The 19059-nt window shown below is 41.0% G+C and overlaps 1 protein-coding gene across 1 annotated transcript in view; it reads left to right on the top strand.

The window, feature by feature from the left end:
• The window catches only part of shank3a (SH3 and multiple ankyrin repeat domains 3a), a 153599-nt gene that overhangs the window by 37725 nt on the left and 96815 nt on the right, over positions 1-19059 (top strand). The window contains exons 4-5 of the mRNA XM_055222674.1: positions 15252-15360; positions 18841-18992. Of these exons, the coding sequence (XP_055078649.1) occupies positions 15252-15360; positions 18841-18992 (261 nt within the window). The remainder of the gene's footprint in view (positions 1-15251; positions 15361-18840; positions 18993-19059) is intronic.

Here is a 19059-nt window from a genome sequence, read left to right as displayed (position 1 = left end):
CCGTGTGGGGAAGGGAAGTAAGAAAAAAAGAAAACCAAGATGGAAAAATGGTAAAATAAGAGGTAATTTTATTTACAGGAATGTAAGGGGAAACTAAACAAAAGGGAACTAAACATATATAAACAAAGGTTCCTTGCAAGGGATTAAACCAAATAACAAAGGTAAAGCAAACTAAACACAAATTTTATTTAACAAAATCTTGCGCACAGACAAACACAGTTAGAACTGAAAGTCTCTCATAACAAAGCCACTACCCCTGTAGTGACTGAACTGAAGAGATACACACACAAAGGGATACTGGCCACTCCAAGCCAGCAGCCCCAAACAGGTGTCCCCGAACTTCTTAAATGGGGAGGGAGGCGGCTGGAGGTGGGCGAGGATTGAAGACTGGCCTCCAATCACGGCCCAGGGATCCGGCGGCCATGTTTAAGTAACAGAGAGGACTAAAAAACTGTTGGCTAATGCTAGCTAGCTTGTGACTGTAATTTTATATGCAAGAGACTTGTTTAAGAGCACAAATCATCTCACCTGTTGTAGTTCGAACTAAGTCCATTCTTTTTGGTCCGATTGTGTTAAAATAAACTTCAGATTTAAGTCTAACCAAGCCTCAGACAGAGCAGAGCCTACAGTTAACATCCCAGAGACTGTCATCAGCTGCAAAATATCATTACAATATTTCATCTGTTTGTTTTAATTCTAAATTGTTGTATTTTGTAGTTTATAAGTGTGTCCAGGAGCATGAATATTTGACAGAACAAGAAAACTGTAGGATTAGCAGGTTTTAAAAATAAGACCCTATCGTGAGAAAAATGAATTGGATTCTTTTGTTCAGTGTTTTCACCTTATCATGAAGAAAATAATAAATAGGGCTGGGTGATATGACAAAAAAATATTCCGAGCAGGTGAGGGAAAACCAGCACCGGAATTATTACATAGAGCAACTTTAATAAAAAAAAAAAACTCCTTCCCTCAAACCTACTTCACTCCAAACCACATGCTTTTACTGACAGAGGATTGGTTGTACCCTTCTCCATTAAAAATGCCAAGCTGATCATTGATGATTAGAAATAATCTCAATGAATCTCAGTTAAAATGTTCACAGCCCTTACCTCAGCTTTTTTTTTTTTTTTTTTTTTTTTTGCTACAAATAATCTTTTTGTAACTATTCCAGCCTATCCCTTTGACAAACAGACCCATTTGGCTAAGTTGTTTTGAAGTCTTTGCTCTGCTGCACTGGTAGTTCCTCTCATGTGACCCCACTCCTTGTTTTCTGCACCACATCACTTCACTGCATTTTTAATGGAACCATGCTCCAAGATCTTGTGCTGCAATAAAGCCATGAATTATGGAGTAAACTAACAGATAAAACAAGCACTGGCTTCAGTTTGCGCTGATGAAGAACGGTATGTAGAAGTATCCTTAACTTTTATTTGGAGGTAGCATCACAAGTACAGCTGCATGTTATAAGGGAAAGATGCAATATTTGATAACTATGTTTTGACACAAGTTCAGCTACATTTAGTACTATAATGTAAGGCTGTAATCCTTTCGTCGTTTACTTGGTCGATAGTGTTTTAGTCAACCAAAATCTGTATTAGTCGACTAATCATTTTGATAATAGGTTGATATGGGGCAGCAGCAGAAAGGAGAAGTCATTGAGTATTTATGTAAAAAGATAGATTAAACTCATGATTCACAAGTTTGTCTTTATATAAACACATTGTTTCCTAGTACTTTTTTCCTAGTTGATTTTGCAGTTGTAGTTGCTGTCTTGTGAGTGCAGTTTGGTTCAAATACATAGAGATACATAATCATTTTTAGTTGTTTAATCGATCGGCAGGATATGTTGACCGAGATATATTGATTAGATAAGATTTTTTTTTTTGTAAACTTCAGTCACATATATTATGTATTTTTGTTGCTTTAATTGAATTTAAAACTTGCTTTTGTTCACCTTGGGATAAGAACTTTACACTTTATAAACTACACATCATTTTCCAATGAGGCAGTCATGCACTGGAGCTCCCTCTGCCGTCAGCAGCGGGAATGAACAATCAGAGCGCAAACAAATGAGTTCCGTATCCCCTGTGAATATGTTACCATGAATGAGCAGTGGGTTCATTGTGAGCATATGACCACAGAACTAGTCCAGAGATCGGGTATTGACTTAAAAACAGCATAGGAGAAGTTCAGATTTTTGCCTATGATGCAACTAAATTGACCAAAAGTAGGGATGCACTGATAGGATACTGAAATTATCAATATTGAAAATTTTGATGGAGCTGATATTGTTTCCAAGATATCGGTTCAGTCGATATCCCATTTTGGTCAATAAACTGGTGTAATAAGATGATTTACTGGCCAATGTTCGCCCAAACCACCTCGTAATATGGAACTTGTATTTTAAGCTGCTCTGTAGTTACTTGATTATTAACAATTACAAAGTAACTTTTTACCATACACCATTTATTTTCTGTCTCTGCAGTATCGGTAGAAAGTAATGGCAGATACATAAACCCAAAGTATCATCATCGGTATTGGGACAGAAAAGCTAGATCGGTGCATCGCTAGCAAAATGCAAACAGAGCATTTGCGTGCTCAGAGAAGATGACTTTGGATTAATGGATCAATGAAACAAGCGTGAATGAAACAAACTAGATATAATATAAACCAGATATGTTTTTGATGAGAGGACAAGAGGTCAAAAATGTCAATTTTGCATGATATGTATTCTAATAATGCTCATTTCTAAGAGTTGTTTTTTTTTCTCTTTCGTGTCAGTAATCAGTAAACACAGAAGGAAGGAGACTATTTTTAAGTCTAAAAGTTAAGGGGAATTAATATTGAAAGTCATTGTATTTGTTTTTAATAAGCCAAAATAAGGCTAATGTAGGACTTAATAAGGAAAATCACATACATGCTTTTGATTTTCAACTAACAGATATGTAGTGTATTCCCTGAACTGTACAGGTAGGATCCAAAGCAAAAGAAAATAAGTGCTGATGTTTCAAGGCTTATCCAATTGGCTTTGTCAGAACTGGGAAGAAGTGAAGTTTATAAAGTTGACAGAATAGAATAGTTTTGCTTGTAACAGTTTTTGTCAGTTTGAGATCTTTATGTTTTTGTTTATGATTTATTTTTGTTCGATATCCACGATAGTGTTAACAATATTTTTGCCATATTGAGTGCAGTCCTTTCCACAAGCCTGCCACAATCTGCTATTAGACACACTGATAGTTACATGTCCCTGTAATTTGGACAAAATTAAATAAAATGTTGCATGTATATCTTCAGCTTTTTAAGTAATGTTTGAAATATGGCCTTGGATCTGCCTTTTTTCTTTGACAGACTGTTTCAGTAGTTTGAACCTTTTCTTCATGTGTGTCTGCTCTTACCTTTGCATAAGTGGCGGTAATGAAAAAATTATGTGACATTATAAAACGTGTAATTTTCGAATGGTTTGTTACTGTGTATTCGCCGTAGATGAGTTCCATATTTTTGCATTGTCAATATTCGTATAGTGGCAATGTAGACTGTGATGAAGCCATGTTTTTCTGGTGGAAGATCTGCTACCTACTTGTCCTCATGAAGCGGCCTGAGCTTTTCCACACCATGGCATTAAACACTTCTATCTTGCACCTACAGATTTTTTTATTGCTCAAATATACCTTGAAAAAGATTTTTACTGTGAGCAGGGCTTGCCTCTCAACTGATCTTACCTGTAACTTGGCCTGGTGGTGTTATTGCTCGTGTCCATGGGGAAAAATGTTTAATAGTTTAATTTGATACTGTGCACCTTTCCAGATAAAGCAATAACATCTCCATGGAGGGGGCGGGTGCGGAGAGATCCGGGCAGCAGTCGAAGGCGGGGACCTCGACGACCGGATCTCCGGACATGGAGACTAGCTCTGGGGACATGGAATGTCACCTCGCTGGGGGGGAAGGAGCCTGAGCTTGTGCGGGAGGTTGAGCGTTACCGGCTAGATATAGTCGGCCTCACCTCCACGCACAGCTTGGGCTCTGGAACCCAACTTCTTGAGAGGGGTTGGACTCTCCATTTCTCTGGCGTTGCCCGCGGGGAGCGGCGGCGAGCTGGTGTGGGCTTGCTCATTGCCCCACAGCTCAGCCGCTGCGTGTTGGGGTTCACTCCGGTGAACGAGAGGGTCGCGTCCCTGCGCCTTCGGGTCGGGGACAGGTCTCTCACTGTTGTGTCGGCCTACGGGCCAAACAGCAGTGCAGAGTACCCGGCCTTCTTGGAGTCCCTGGGAGGGGTACTAGACAGTGCACCAACCGGGGACTCCGTTGTTCTCCTGGGGGACTTCAACGCCCATGTGGGTAACGACAGTGACACTTGGAGGGGCGTGATTGGGAGGAACGGCCTCCCCGATCTGAACCCGAGCGGTGTTTTGTTATTGGACTTCTGTGCTAGTCACAGCTTGTCCATAACAAACACCATGTTCGAGCACAAGGGTGTCCATCGGTGCACATGGCACCAGGACACTCTAGGTCGGAGGTCGATGATCGACTTTGTTGTCGTGTCATCTGACCTTCGACCACGTGTCTTGGACACTCGGGTGAAGAGAGGGGCTGAGCTGTCAACTGATCACCACCTGGTGGTGAGTTGGATCCACTGGCGGAGGAGGAAGCCGGACAGACCTGGCAGGCCCAAGCGCATTGTGAGGGTCTGCTGGGAACGTCTGGCGGAGCCCTCTGTCAGGGGGGTCTTCAACTCCCACCTCCGGGAGAGCTTCTTCCTGATCCCGGGGGAGGTTGGAGACATGGACTCCGAGTGGGCCATGTTCTCCACCTCTATTGCCGATGCGGCTGCTCGTAGCTGTGGTCGTAAGGTCTGTGGTGCTTGTCGCGGCGGCAATCCCCGAACCCGGTGGTGGACACCGGAAGTAAGGGATGCCGTCAAGCTGAAGAAGGAGTCCTATCGAGCCTTGTTGGCTCGTGGGACTCCTGAGGCAGCTGATGAGTACAGGCGGGCCAAGCGTGCCGCGGCTCGGGCAGTCACAGAGGCAAAAACTCGGGGTTGGGAGGAGTTCGGGGAGGCCATGGAGGAGGACTATCGGACGGCCTCAAAGAGATTCTGGCAAACCGTCCGACGCCTCAGGAGGGGAAAGCAGTGCTTCACCAACACTGTTTACAGTGCGGGTGGAGAGCTGCTGACTTCGACTGGGGATGTTGTCGGGCGGTGGAAGGAATACTTTGAGGATCTCCTCAATCCCACTGTCACGTCTTCCGAGGAGGAAGCAGAAACTGGGGACCCAGAGGCGGACTCGTCCATCACCCTGGCTGAAGTCACTGAGGTGGTTGGCAAGCTCCTCGGTGGCAAGGCTCCGGGGGTGGACGAGATCCGTCCTGAGTACCTCAAGTCTCTGGATGTTGTGGGACTGTCTTGGCTGACACGTCTCTGCAACATCGCGTGGCGGTCGGGGACAGTACCTGTGGAATGGCAGACCGGGGTGGTGGTCCCTCTGTATAAGAAGGGGGACCGGAGGGTGTGTTCCAATTACAGGGGAATCACACTCCTCAGCCTTCCCGGTAAGGTCTATTCCAGGGTACTGGAGAGGAGAATCCGACCGATAGTCGAACCTCGGATTCAGGAGGAGCAGTGTGGTTTTCGTCCTGGTCGTGGAACACTGGACCAGCTCTATACTCTTCATCGGGTCCTCGAGGGTTCATGGGAGTTTGCCCAACCAGTCCACATGTGTTTTGTGGATTTGGAGAAGGCATTCGACCGTGTCCCTCGTGGTGTCCTTTGGGGGGTGCTCTGGGAGTATGGGGTCCGGGGCTCTTTGCTAAGGGCTGTCCGGTCCCTGTATGACCGGAGCAGGAGCTGTGTTCGCATTGCCGGCAGTAAGTCAGACCTGTTCCCGGTGCATGTTGGACTCCGCCAGGGCTGCCCTTTGTCACCGGTTCTGTTCATTATATTTATGGACAGAATTTCTAGGCGCAGCCAGGGGCCGGAGGGGGTCTGGTTTGGGAACCACAGGATTTCATCTCTGCTGTTTGCAGATGATGTTGTCCTGATGGCTTCTTCGAGCCAGGACCTGCAGCAGGCACTGGGGCGGTTTGCAGCCGAGTGTGAAGCGGCTGGGATGAGAATCAGCTCCTCCAAATTCGAGGCCATGGTTCTCGACCGGAAAAAGGTGGTTTGCTCTCTCCGGGTGGGTGGTGAGTCTCTGCCCCAAGTGGAGGAGTTCAAGTATCTCGGGGTCTTGTTCACGAGTGAGGGAAGGATGGAGCGGGAGATTGACAGGCGGATCGGTGCAGCGTCTGCAGTGATGCGGTCGCTGTATCGGTCCGTTGTGGTAAAGAAGGAGCTGAGCCGGAAGGCAAAGCTCTCGATTTACCGGTCAATCCCACCCTTAGGGATAGGGTGAGGAGCTCGGTCACACGGGAGGAGCTCGGAGTAGAGCCGCTGCTCCTACACGTTGAGAGGAACCAGCTGAGGTGGCTCGGGCATCTGCTCAGGATGCCTCCTGGACGCCTCCCTAGGGAGGTGTTCTGGGCATGTCCCACCGGGAGGAGGCCCCGGGGAAGACCCAGGACACGCTGGAGGGACTATGTCTCTCGGCTGGCCTGGGAACGCCTTGGGGTCCCACCGGAGGAGCTGGAGGACGTGTCCGGGGTGAGGGAAGTCTGGGAGTCCCTGCTTAGACTGCTGCCCCCGCGACCCGGCCCCGGATAAGCGGAAGAAAATGGATGGATGGATGGATCTCCATGGAGACAAGAAGTTGGTGGATCCACCACCTGAAAAGTTACATAGTGGACCTTTAACCATTTCAGTAAAATAGCTTTGAAAATATAGTATATACTGATCTCTCTCTTGTTTTATTCTATTTATGTATTTATTTGGTTTGACTACTGTTGATTAAAATGAAATTGTCCAAGAGTTGGAACAAAAAGCATGAGGCTGGAGTTGTAACGCAGGAGAAGTTTATTTAAAGTCAGTACAGGACCCAGCTCCTGGAGACAGGAACCCTCAACACATTGTGGTAGTGTTGTCCAGTCCAATCTAGTCCAGTCACAGTTTGGTCTCAGTCTAGCTATGCTTGTTGTAGGGAGTATTACCTCTGATGACGTAAGCCAAGATAACAAGGACTGAGGGTGCAGTGAGTGCCCTCGGTACAACACAGAGATGCGACTACTGGATAGAAAAATTTAAGGTTAATACCTACCCTAGTCCACAGTTAGACTTGGCACTGACTTACAGTCAAACCTGCAACCTAATACCACATACACACATAACTCTAAATTTGCCAACCGAAATTTTTATTCTACCTACAAAACTCTGCAGACTAGAACTGAGCCTGCCATAAGTACCGCTTGATCTTACCAGATTAATTTTATGGGAGGACAACTGTAACCACATGTAAGCATCATAATCCAGGATATACTGAGGTAGTGATACATCTATACTTAACTCCATCCTCACAGCCCGATGGCAAGGGAACAAACTCAACATATGGCTATGTTCACCTCAGAGCACCTGGAGCAGACAGGGACAGCCCAGAGCATGTCTATGGAGCAGAGCCCTCACTCTCACTCTCACAGACTGCTCTGACTCTCTGGTCTGAATCTGGGTTATTGCCTTAAACAGTTGTGACACTGGGGAGCATGTGTGTGTTTTATAGGCCAGCTCCGGTGTATGATCCTGTCCAGTAGTCATCCACAGAGCGTGGCGTGTGCTCCAGCTGTGGATATGCAGAGTAATGAGAGCAAATGTAGGACAGTGAGCGCGTTTGACACACATCCTTTCTGCCTCTATACATCAGCTCCCACATGGACGCACACAGCACAGGCTATTCAATACTACATTAGCCCTGCACTCTGGCTTTTATATGAGCAGGAGTGTACTGGACACAAAATACAATGAAGACATGTGGGTTAAAGAGGGGGAGGAGAGTAGCACAACATCAGATCTTTGTGTTTGTTTACTTAAGCTTATATAAGCTTTTTTGCTCAAGCTTACATAAAACTGAACTGTCAGCTAATCTAACCCATAGTAGTAGGCCTTTTTTGTAAGCAACACCCTGTTTATCAGTAAAAGCTATATTTAATTTGAACATCTTATTTTTTTACATTTTGGAACTATGAGTCTAATGATTGTTCTAAAGGTCTGTGAAATCAATCAATCAATCAACATTTATTTATAGAGCACTTTACAACACTCATGGTGACCAAATAATATATAAATGAAAAAAGATCCACTCAAGCACTGTATAAACAAATTCAAGTAAAACAAATATTTTTTCCCTGGATCAATAAAGTTGAAGTTTAAATCCCATACACACTGATAAATGGATATGTAATTTGGATGTTGTTGTATCTCTGAATACCCTCCATAGAAGAGGTCTCCGTTGGATACCCATCAGAGAACACCCAGCTCCCCTGCCAATATTGCTTTTCTGGCAGCTTCCCAGGCAAATAAAGTTGCTGTGTTTTTGTCAGGTGGAAAAAAATCTGTGTGTGCTTAGTTATTATCATGTGTAGGGACTTATTAATGATGATCTCTGGTTAGATAAAAAATTCTCTATACTCTAATGCAACATAAACATTAAAAATGTTTAATTGTGAAAGATTGCAGTTATATAGTAAGAATCCAATATAGTAGTGCAGTGTGTGATTGGTGTTTCCAAACCCATTCGAGCCTTACCCACACAATAGATGGAGCATTGGGGCCTTTAATGAGGCTGCTCCTCACACTGGGGACCCTTGCCCTTATTGACTACAGGCCTTTTTGCAGAGGAGGGCGTCTGATGAAATCTTAATTAAAAACCACCATTCATTTGTAACTATGCTGTCACTGTGTGTAATGCCCTTATATCAAATGTTGTGTTTGATATAAGGACATTAAAGAGTACTAAACATCCTGCTCTTTCTCAGTCTTTATAGTCAGAGGATAAACATTTCCTTGGCATGTTCGTAGACAATATCCATTTACAGGAAGTACCCAAGCTATGTTTTTATGTGAAGCTATGTCATTATGTGAAAGCCCAGAACCTCCGGAACTCGGTCTCTGAGCTGCAGAGGCTGCACTAGCACTGATTCATGATTAGCTGCTTGAATTCTCAGACTAAATCGTAATTCAGATCAGAGAGAGTCCCTTTAGGTTTAAACCAACAGGATTTCAGCATTGAAGCTGGCAACCCAAATAAGAGACTCGTGACGCTCATTCTGGTTTCTGATTGGTTAATTATCTTGAAAGCTAAAACACTAAATTTCTGTGTAATCCCTCAGTTGTCCAGGTCTGATCTGTATCAAAAGACAAAGCTTAAATCTGTCAACTGAAACCAAAACACAAAACTATAACATAAGCAGTGAACAGGGCCAGTGTTTTTGCAATTAAGAATAAATCAGCATTTGAATTGTTATCAGTAAAAAGCTATATTTGATTTGAACATCATAACCTTATATCAGGGGACACAGATAGGTCATGTTTATGTCATTTAACAGTTTCATACCTTAAATTTGAACTTTGAAGGCTCCCATGAGACCAGCTCTGAATAATAATGCTTAAAGACAATTGTTAGTGTCACTTGTCAAGTGTATAGCAAGTGTCCCTATACTAATAAAAATAAACACAGTTGAAACCAGAAGTTTACATACGCTGTATAAAAAGTCAAATGTGCTTTTTTCCCCCCTCACTTTTTAGGTCAGTTAGGATTATCAAAATTATTTCTAAATGCCTTGCTAAATGCCAGAATAATGAGAGAAGGTTTTTTTTATTTTTTTTATTTTATTAGTATGTGGTACCATTGCCTTTAAACTATATGACTTGGGTCAAATATTTTCAAAAGCATTGAGATCAGGGCTTTGTGATGGCCACTCCAAAACAGTGACTTTGTTAGCCTTAAGCCACTGTGTAACCAATTTGGTAGTGTACTTTGGGCTACTGTTCACTTGGAAGACTCATTTGCGCCCAAGCTTTAATTTCCTGGCTGATGTTTTGAGATGTTGCTTCAGTATTTCCACATTATATCCTTTCCTCATGATGCCATTTTGTGAAGTGCACCAGTCCCTCCTGCAGATAAACAATCCCACAACATGATGCTGCCACCCCCTGTATTTCACAGTTGCGATGGTTTTGTCAGACTTGCAAGTTTCCCCTTTTTCCTCAAAAAGAAACTATGCTGATTATGGCCAAACAGTTAAATTTTTGTTTCATCAGACCACAGACCTGTCTTCAAAAATTAAGGTCTTTGTCCCTGTGTGCATTTGCAAATTGTAATCAGGATTTTTTATGTTTCTTTTAGAGTAATCGCTTCTTCCTGGCAGAGTTCTCTTGCAGCCCATGTCGATCTTGCTTTTGTTATTGGGTTGATATGCACATTTCAGACCAAAGCACGTTCATCTCTGGGACACAGAATCCGCCTTCTTCCTGAGCGGTATGATGGTTGGGCATTCCCATGGTGTTTATACTTGTGTATAATTGTTTGAACAGATTAACGTGGCACCTTCAGGCATCTGTAAATTGCACTCAATGAACCAGACTTGTGCCAGTCCACAATCCTCTTGCTGATATCTTGCGTGATTTCTTTTGACTTTCCCATGATGTTACACAAAGAAGCATTGTGTTTCAGGTGTGCCTTCAAATACATCCACAGGCCTGTCTCTAATTAACTCAAATGTTGTCAATAAACCAATCAGAAGTTTTCAAAGACATGCCATCATCGTCTGGGTTTTCCCATAATAATCTTACGGTATGTAAACTTATGACTTTGAAGAAAGTAAAGAAAAACTGTACTCTCATTATTCTGGCATTTAACAAAGACAAATAATTTTTGACCTAAAACGGAAAAGTTTAGTCCAATTTCATGTCAGACAGTGAGAAAAAATAAGCAAATCTGTCTTTTTATATTTTGTATGTAAAGTTCTGGTTTCAACTGTACATACTAGAATATCATAACAATATTACACTGTGAACTGGTATACAATTAGCTGCCATATATTGAGGACACAATTTTTGAAGCGCTTTTGTTGTGAGAGAATATTGAGTCACACATCCGCATTACCCCAGTCCCTATGCACTCTCATCAGTGATTGATTTGCACTTGTGTGTCAGTGGGTTATGACTTCCTGGTTTGTCTAATAGCTCCAGGCTGATGCGATGGGCTATAAAACTTCACTTGATGGTAGTGAGGGGATCTCTGCTACATTGCTCTGTCCAAAGTCCAGCAGTCTCTTTGCGCCAATGCTAGCAGTAGCCAGTGTATTACCTCGCTTTCTCATTTATGATTGTACCTGTGTGTTGTGTTTGTTACAGCACAGCTTGGTTAATTATGTCCCATTGATCACCACTAGCCTGGGGTCCAGACTGGTGCTCTCTGTATATGTATGTGCAGAGAATGTCAGTCTGGTTACGAGCTGAGATGCAGAGGAGGCTCTGCATCTCAGCTCAAAGTCAGACACAGCCGTCCAATCAGGTTTGTTGATTTTGTTTGTTAACACATGGGAAACGAAGGAGCTCATTGGTTGTTTGTCAAATAGAACAAAACCAATCTTCTTTCACCTTAGATGAACATAGTCTTTCAGTGTCAGTGTTTCATAATTTTATTTTCTTGTTTTGATGCATACGGACCTGTGTTTCTCTGATTGACTAACCTGTCTGTCAGTCACCCCCACTTCTTTGTATTAAATGCAAAAGGGACCACCACTTCCCAGTTAGATATTAGTGATTATTAGTGAATTACGCTTACACTTTATAAGAACATGAATTAACCTTAATAAAGCCTTAGTTAGTTTATTCATAGGTTATTTAGTATGATTCAGACTTAAAAACTACTTAATTAAGGGGTTAGAGTTTATAGTATAGTTTCTAAGCCTGAATCTTTCTTAATAAACTATTTGCTCATTATAAATTAAGTTTTTCTTCATGCTTTAGTATTGCTAATTAGATGTAACAATTATGATTTTGCATTTGGTCAGTTGTTTCTCAGGACAATAATCCAATCAGAAAGCAGAATTTGCCTCACTTGAGTCTCTTCTTTGGGTTGCCAGTTTCTGTTGAATAAATTGAAGTAGTCCGACAGTTGATGAGAAGAGACATGAGGCTGAAGTTCTAACGCAGGACGAGTTTATTTACCATCTGTTTGGGACCCGGGACTCGACAACATGAGCCCTCAACACACTGATACTATTGTCCATTCCATTCTAGTCTAGTCCAGTCTCACTATGCTTCTGTTGTAGAGAGTATTATACTTCTGATGATGTAGGCCAAGATAATACAATTTGTTTAACAGTTTCAATTATTACAAAAGTTCTGGTTGGCGGTAAAGCCTCTCAAAGAACTGGTGCAGTGTTGACTTGTTGCACATAAACATTCAACATTTGACACAAATGATTATATCATATTTTAACGGCAAAACTTTTCCCAATTTCACAATTGAACTGGATGGAATTCCTAGTTAATGGTGGGGTGGAAGTGGTCGGGGCAGAATAAGGTAAAAAAAAAATGTATGCAGATTAAAGCATTGACAGCCCAGGTTCAGGTGTGATTGTAGCACCTTTTTAAAACTATAAAAGCACAGGGTATATAGAGATTTTTTTTTTTGTATACTGGTTTAATGGTACATCATTGTGAATAACTGTACTTTCACTATAGATCAATGAATTTACCCATGATTGTTGACCTGAGGCAGATTCACACACATAATTGAGCGGAAGTATTTAAGCACTCTGTTAGCTTGCGTAAATGTTATTCATCCATTTGTGATCGCTACTGCTTCCTGTTAACTACTCCACAACAGTTCATATTCATTTTTTGTCAGTAGCACCCACGCCTTATATTAGCTGAACCTAGCAAAGCGCGGCTGTGAGGGGACTCGCACAAAACATACAACTCAACCTTGGTACGCTTACTCGCAGCCGCTTTGTGTCCCATCACCATAACAACCGCCTCAGCGAACATGTGGAAAAGAGAGAGGAGGGAGCCTAAGTGAATCTCTCTCTCTCTGGGTTTGACTTGAGGATGAGCAGAGCAGAGGACCTTGCAGCTCGGCGGAGAGGGGGTAGTTTTTGATGTTCTGTCAAAGATAGTGCATTGGGCAGCTTATGGTGAGTACCTCTACTAAACTGTGTTTGTTTGACGAGTGTAAGTAGGTGACTGCATGTTGTGGTTGTTATGTAAAAATGGAGGATGAAGAAAGAAAGATTGAATCGCGAAGTGGTTGGACTTGCACTTTTCATGGGATAGACTATGCTCTATATTGTTTTGCATAGAAGCTATTTGTGTTTGGGCTGTGACAATGTTTAGAGGGCAGTGGATTTTAAAGAGCATATAACAGACTAGACTGCTCATTTCACGAAAACATAGTTATCATTATTATATTTAAGATTTTACTAAAAAAGCTTTCTAGTTTTTTTTCTAGTTTTTTTTTATTTTGGTGGTGTTTATAATTTCACTTCCTGGTTGAACGTGGGACACAGAGATGACATACATAAAGGTAATTCCATGACTCTTACCTGGCAACCAACAAGGGTTAAAACTTCTAAACATCTAAATTGCACAATAGTTATGTTTAGAATAATAAGACCAAATGATAACACCTTTATTTCCTGTTTAAAATGCTAGAAAAAAGACTTCCTTGCATTTTTTTTAGAAGTCACCGCTACTTCCTGTGTTTTTCTACTGCTCTTTTCAGTATTTTTTTTCCACAAACTGCCACGTAACTGATGTAAAACTACGATAAATATTTGCCACAGGTGCACAGGTAGTGTCCCACCAAACCAAGTCAAAATTAGAAAAACATGAAAACCTGTCATTCATTACCAGGTTCACAGATTCCTTTATAGATGTAGAATTTGAGTAATTTGAATTCACTTATCCCCCTCTTTTTTTGAACTATTATACCAATGGAATAGACCAATTTTAGATCTGGTTTAATGGTCCTATTGTAGATGTGGTTAAAGCTGAGGGCTATATTTAATGGTATTTAATATGAAATCTTTGAGAGCCAAAGTAAGTTATAACTGAAATAACATTAAAGGTTATTGCTTAAGTTGGCTATGGCTGAACAAACCTTTGGCTGTTTCAATAAAGGTGTTGAAATAAGCAAAATCAGAATAAATTTTTTTGGAGATAATATCCTCTGCAGATTTTATAGTGTATCCTGTCTTCATTTGGTGTTTATGAATCGTTAGACCGACAGGTTTTGAATGTTCATGTTTAACAGTTAATACGACCCTCAAATTGAAATACTCATTCTGCCTCAGTATCTGTATTGTTATTAAACAGTAGACTTAAAGGTGCACTATATAACCTTTCACCAGGGCGATCCACCACCCCTGCTTGTCTCCATGGATATGTTATTGCTTTCCCTGGAATTCACATTATGACATCAAACTAATCTGTCTCCATGAAGTCAAACAGGTTACACCACTAGGCCAATTCGCAGGTCAGATCTGTGGAGAGGTGACTCAGCAATAACACATCTGTAATTGAACAAATGCAAAGTATATTAGTTTAAAACCTTAGTGTAAAACATTCCAGGCAAAGCTATATAGTTCACCTTTAAAGTGGAGCTATTATGCAAAACTGACTTTTTAGAGCTTTTAGTTATGTTATAATTATTTCCCCTTCTCATTTACCCTCTCAGAGTTGTATTTAGCGTGTTTCATGCATGTTTAAGTAAGCTTTATACTCCTGTACTCAAAACATCATTGCAATTTTATTTTCTTAATCTGTGATGCACGTAGGATTTTGCAGCGTCGCTCGCTAGCGTGATCTGCAGCTATCCTAGGAGGTTCTATCAGCTTTACCAACTCATTGTTGTGATGGCGGTTATGGTGACATCGGCTCCCATTGGACCCCAACAGACTTGTTTCTTTTATTAAGTCGTTATAGATCAATATTGTGATTTAAAATGTCCAAATTATAGCATAATGTTCCATGGGTATCATGGATTATAACTATATAGCAGACATAAGCACATTAGGACTTTAAATTAGACTATTGTCCTATGGTGAGTATTAGGTCATTGTCTCATGCTGCACGTATCATAGCGATTGATGTCTGTATATTAAAAGACTGTTTCACACATTTCCACACCCTTTTGCTGTGATGTCTTTTTCACATCTCTTAGCTCTCAGCGCAGAAGGAACCGACTGGAGCTTTCATCTGTACTCTACATTATTTAACATGGCCGTCCACATGAGTCTGACATCACACTTTTTCTCTCTCCTCTTTCTCCCCCTTTTCATCCCTTCTTTCTTTCTTTCTTTCTTTCTATCTCCTCCATTAGGCCAATTTGAAGAAGTTTATGGAGTACGTGCAGCAGCGAAACATCGAAAAGGTCTCGAGGTTCTTGGAGAAAGGCTTGGACCCAAACTTCCATGATCCAGACACAGGAGGTATGGAATTCTTTGAGACTTGTTCTTGTTCTCTGTCTCCTCCATTAGACAAACTTGAAGAAGATTATGGAAGTACCATTTTGAATGTGTGTGTGTCCAAATTAGGGATGTCACAATATCATATTTTTTGTTACAATTATTGTAAGAGCACAGAGAACAATTCTAGCAATTATCCACAATTATTGGATTGGTGACACCATAAACAGACAACAGTTGAAATGCTTAATTTTCTGTCTCAACTGTTGGCTAAACCCTGGTATCCACTGCATTTTTTTTTTTTTTGTCTATAAAATGTCACACTACACAACGTGAGGAATCAAATTAATTTGACAGCACACACGATCGCACACTGTGTGATGGTTCACATGATCAGTTGTGATGATGACCAAAATTTGTCTGAGCAAATATCAAGCTCCAGGCTCCGTGTGGTAATGTCTATGTTATTGTACTGTTTAGCTGGGGTTAGTGCTACATGCTAGCATTGTTTCCGCTTTTGTAAAAGTTAATAAATGAAAGGTTAAGAAAGGGGAGAGATGGTCCCATTCACAGCGGATCTTCTCTGCTGTTACTGAGGAGTGCTTGTGTTTACTGTTGGCCACAAAGATTGATTGCAGACGCAGTGAGAGGATGGCTCACTCTGTGACCAAGATTTCAAAATGTCAGACATGTGCAACATCAGTTGTAGTTTGTCTTTGGTCGTACGACGGCTCTAAATTTTATCTTTGTCCCTGTCTCACTCTGAGACCTACGACCCACAACTTTTTGTCACGGTCAGAAATCTTCAGTTGCAGACGGCCAGTGGACACCCAACTTGATACAGTATTGTGACCAACTTTTTTTATTCAACCTTGTGAATGATAAAGTTATTGTGATTCAGATATCCAGATATTGGTCTGGTCAAGACTGTGACTTGGGGCATGTTATTGAAATGGCCACATTTGCTACTATATCAACGCTCTCCTAATAATGGCCTAAGTCATTTTGTGTTATATGCACCATAAAAATTGGTTTAAAATGACAAGGCCATCATCAGAAAATGGTCTCAGTCACTGACCCAAGTCATTTTGAAGTCATTTTGTGGCTTTGCGCTACACACATGACTGATATAATTGTTGATATATCATTGCTCATCTATTAGTGTTATCTTTTTGTATAATTGTGTACATTTTTCAATTAGCAGTGTTCTCTGAAAAATGTGAAAAAAAACCTTTATTTTCAAAACGCTAAATCTTCCATTGACTTATATAGACTCATACCATCCATCTGAAATAATTTTCATCATATTCTAGAACATGAAGGGAACCTATTATCGATTAACCGTTGTAGCTTCAAATTACCCATATTCCTGCACTGTCTTTCAAGCCTTTAATTGAGTCTTCTCTATCTCTCTTCACTGCCAAATGACCATACAGGGATTTGGTGTGCACTGGCTAAAGCTGGATTACTTTCTTTGTTAATCTCCTCATGTTTATGCAAATGTTTGCGTCACCATGCAAGGCTGTCCCTGCTGCCTGACCTATAGTGAGATGGAAGAGCTGAATACAGTGGGCTAATGCTAACCGGAAACAGGCTATAATACTGCAGTGATGAGTGTGGCCTATGCGCAGTCACTGTTGTGGGTCTCTGTGGTAAAAACAATAAGGCTTCATAGTATTTGAAAAACGCGTGGAATATTTTTATAATATTTAAATTTGAATTTAAATAAATTGAACAAAAATAATGCAAATCATCTTTTTGAGCCCAGTGTGGCCCCAATGTCTAAACCAGGGGTCGCCAACCTTTTTGAAACTGAGAGCTACTTCATGGATACTGAGTCATACAAAGGGCTACCAGTTTGATACGCTCAGTTTGTCAGTTTGCCTTTAGTTATACATTATTAATAAAGATAATTGATAATCATCTATGTGAAGACACAGATCATGTTAATGATTTCTCACAATTATCAACAATGACAGCAAGGTGAGAAACAGATATCAATATTCAGCACTTCAACTTTATTTATCTTAGTAAGTGTAGTGTAAAATTTTCAGATGATCACTTACATCACTACATCTCATAGGAAAAGTGCCCCATTTTCTCTTGCCACTGACAAACCTTTTTAACAAAACATGAACTATGTTTCAAAAAGATATCAATTATGTAATGTTAAAGAAAAATCAACTTACATATTTTTAAATAAATCTTGTTTGCTTTTTGTGACTTTTTTGCTGGTCTTTTGAAAAAAGACTGTTGCTGACCCAAAGCTACCTTTAGCTCAGGGGCTTTTTCTGCCTGTAGTGCAAGTTCCCGTGGGTAGTTAGTGTGGAGCTTTTATGACACATAGTGAAGTGTCTCTCCACACTGTGCTGCTTTGGAGTCGCCACAGTTGCCCACAGATGAGACGCACGCAGGTTTCTTTTACAATTGTAAAATTCTTTGTGAAAGTGATCATTTTTTTTCAGCCATGTTTTTGGGGTAAGAAACTGTGTTCAGCCTGCATTGTCACAGTGCTTGCTAGCAGAGCACTGGTTTTATCACGCGCACAATACTAACCTCTGAACTGAGTAGGTTAGAGTTCACCTTAACTTATCTAAACTTCACATATAATGAACATATTTTTAAGATATTATCATTTTTAAATCTATATAAATGCAAGGGAGATAAAAAAAAATGACAACAGAATAAAATTTAATTTTAGATTAAGCATTAGTGAGTTGCCTGCAGGCAACTCATGTAGTCATTGAGGGGTCACCAACACGGTGCCCTGGTCTAAACATTCTTTTAGTTAGTCTTGGTTTTGTCCAGGTTTAATTCCGAGTTTAGTCCCAGTTTATTTCAGTTTTGATTTGGTGTATTGCAAGTAAGTGTGAACAAAGCTGAAAACCATAACTTGAGTTAACCAGAGCTAACACAAATCTAAAATGGAACAAATTATGGCTAATAAGATAGCACATATCATGGAAACAGATTTATCACCATTAATTACCATTAGAAAAGTAGAATGACATGTACAGCTGCTATTATAGTACCATAATTACTCTTTTAGTTACCATGCTATTTCCACCCAGCTCTTCAGTATATGGGTTTACCTAATTTAGAGTTTATTTGATCTACTTTTTTGTCTTCCTTTGGATAATTTCTTGTTTAGAACTACAGTTGAAATGATGCTGCCTACATTCAGACCTGGTCTAGCCCTAGATTAAACCTGAAATAGTCCTGTTATATACTTCATTTAGATCTGGTGGTATTCGGAAAGCCAAATCTTTTCTTTGGTGGTACTTTTCTAGCCAGTGTGCTAAGCTATTAGATTATGCTAAGTTAAAACATATTTATTATCCTCTGTAATGAAAACAGTGCACTTGTGTGAACTTCATTCAGATGCAACACATTAGCATTATTTGAATGTATTTAGTTTGTGGCTGTGAATGAAATAACTCTGCCCCTATCACCCTATAAAAGCAGTGCATTGTAACTAAGCAGTCCTTTCACATTTGCCTGCAGAATGCCCTCTCACGCTGGCTGCACAGTTGGAGGGCTGTGCGGAGCTCATCAAAGTGCTGAAGAGTGGAGGGGCTCATCTGGACTTCAGGACCAAAGATGGCATCACTGCCCTCCACAAGGCAGTGCGCAGCAAGAACCACACAGCACTCATTGTGAGTCTATACACACACACACACACGCACATAAATGCTGATTCAACATTCTGTGTTAGCGAACTTT

This window comes from Periophthalmus magnuspinnatus, chromosome 6 (genome assembly GCF_009829125.3).
Source record: "Periophthalmus magnuspinnatus isolate fPerMag1 chromosome 6, fPerMag1.2.pri, whole genome shotgun sequence".
In the NCBI taxonomy this organism is placed as follows: domain Eukaryota; kingdom Metazoa; phylum Chordata; class Actinopteri; order Gobiiformes; family Gobiidae; genus Periophthalmus; species Periophthalmus magnuspinnatus.
This window is presented reverse-complemented; position numbering and strand designations above follow the sequence as displayed.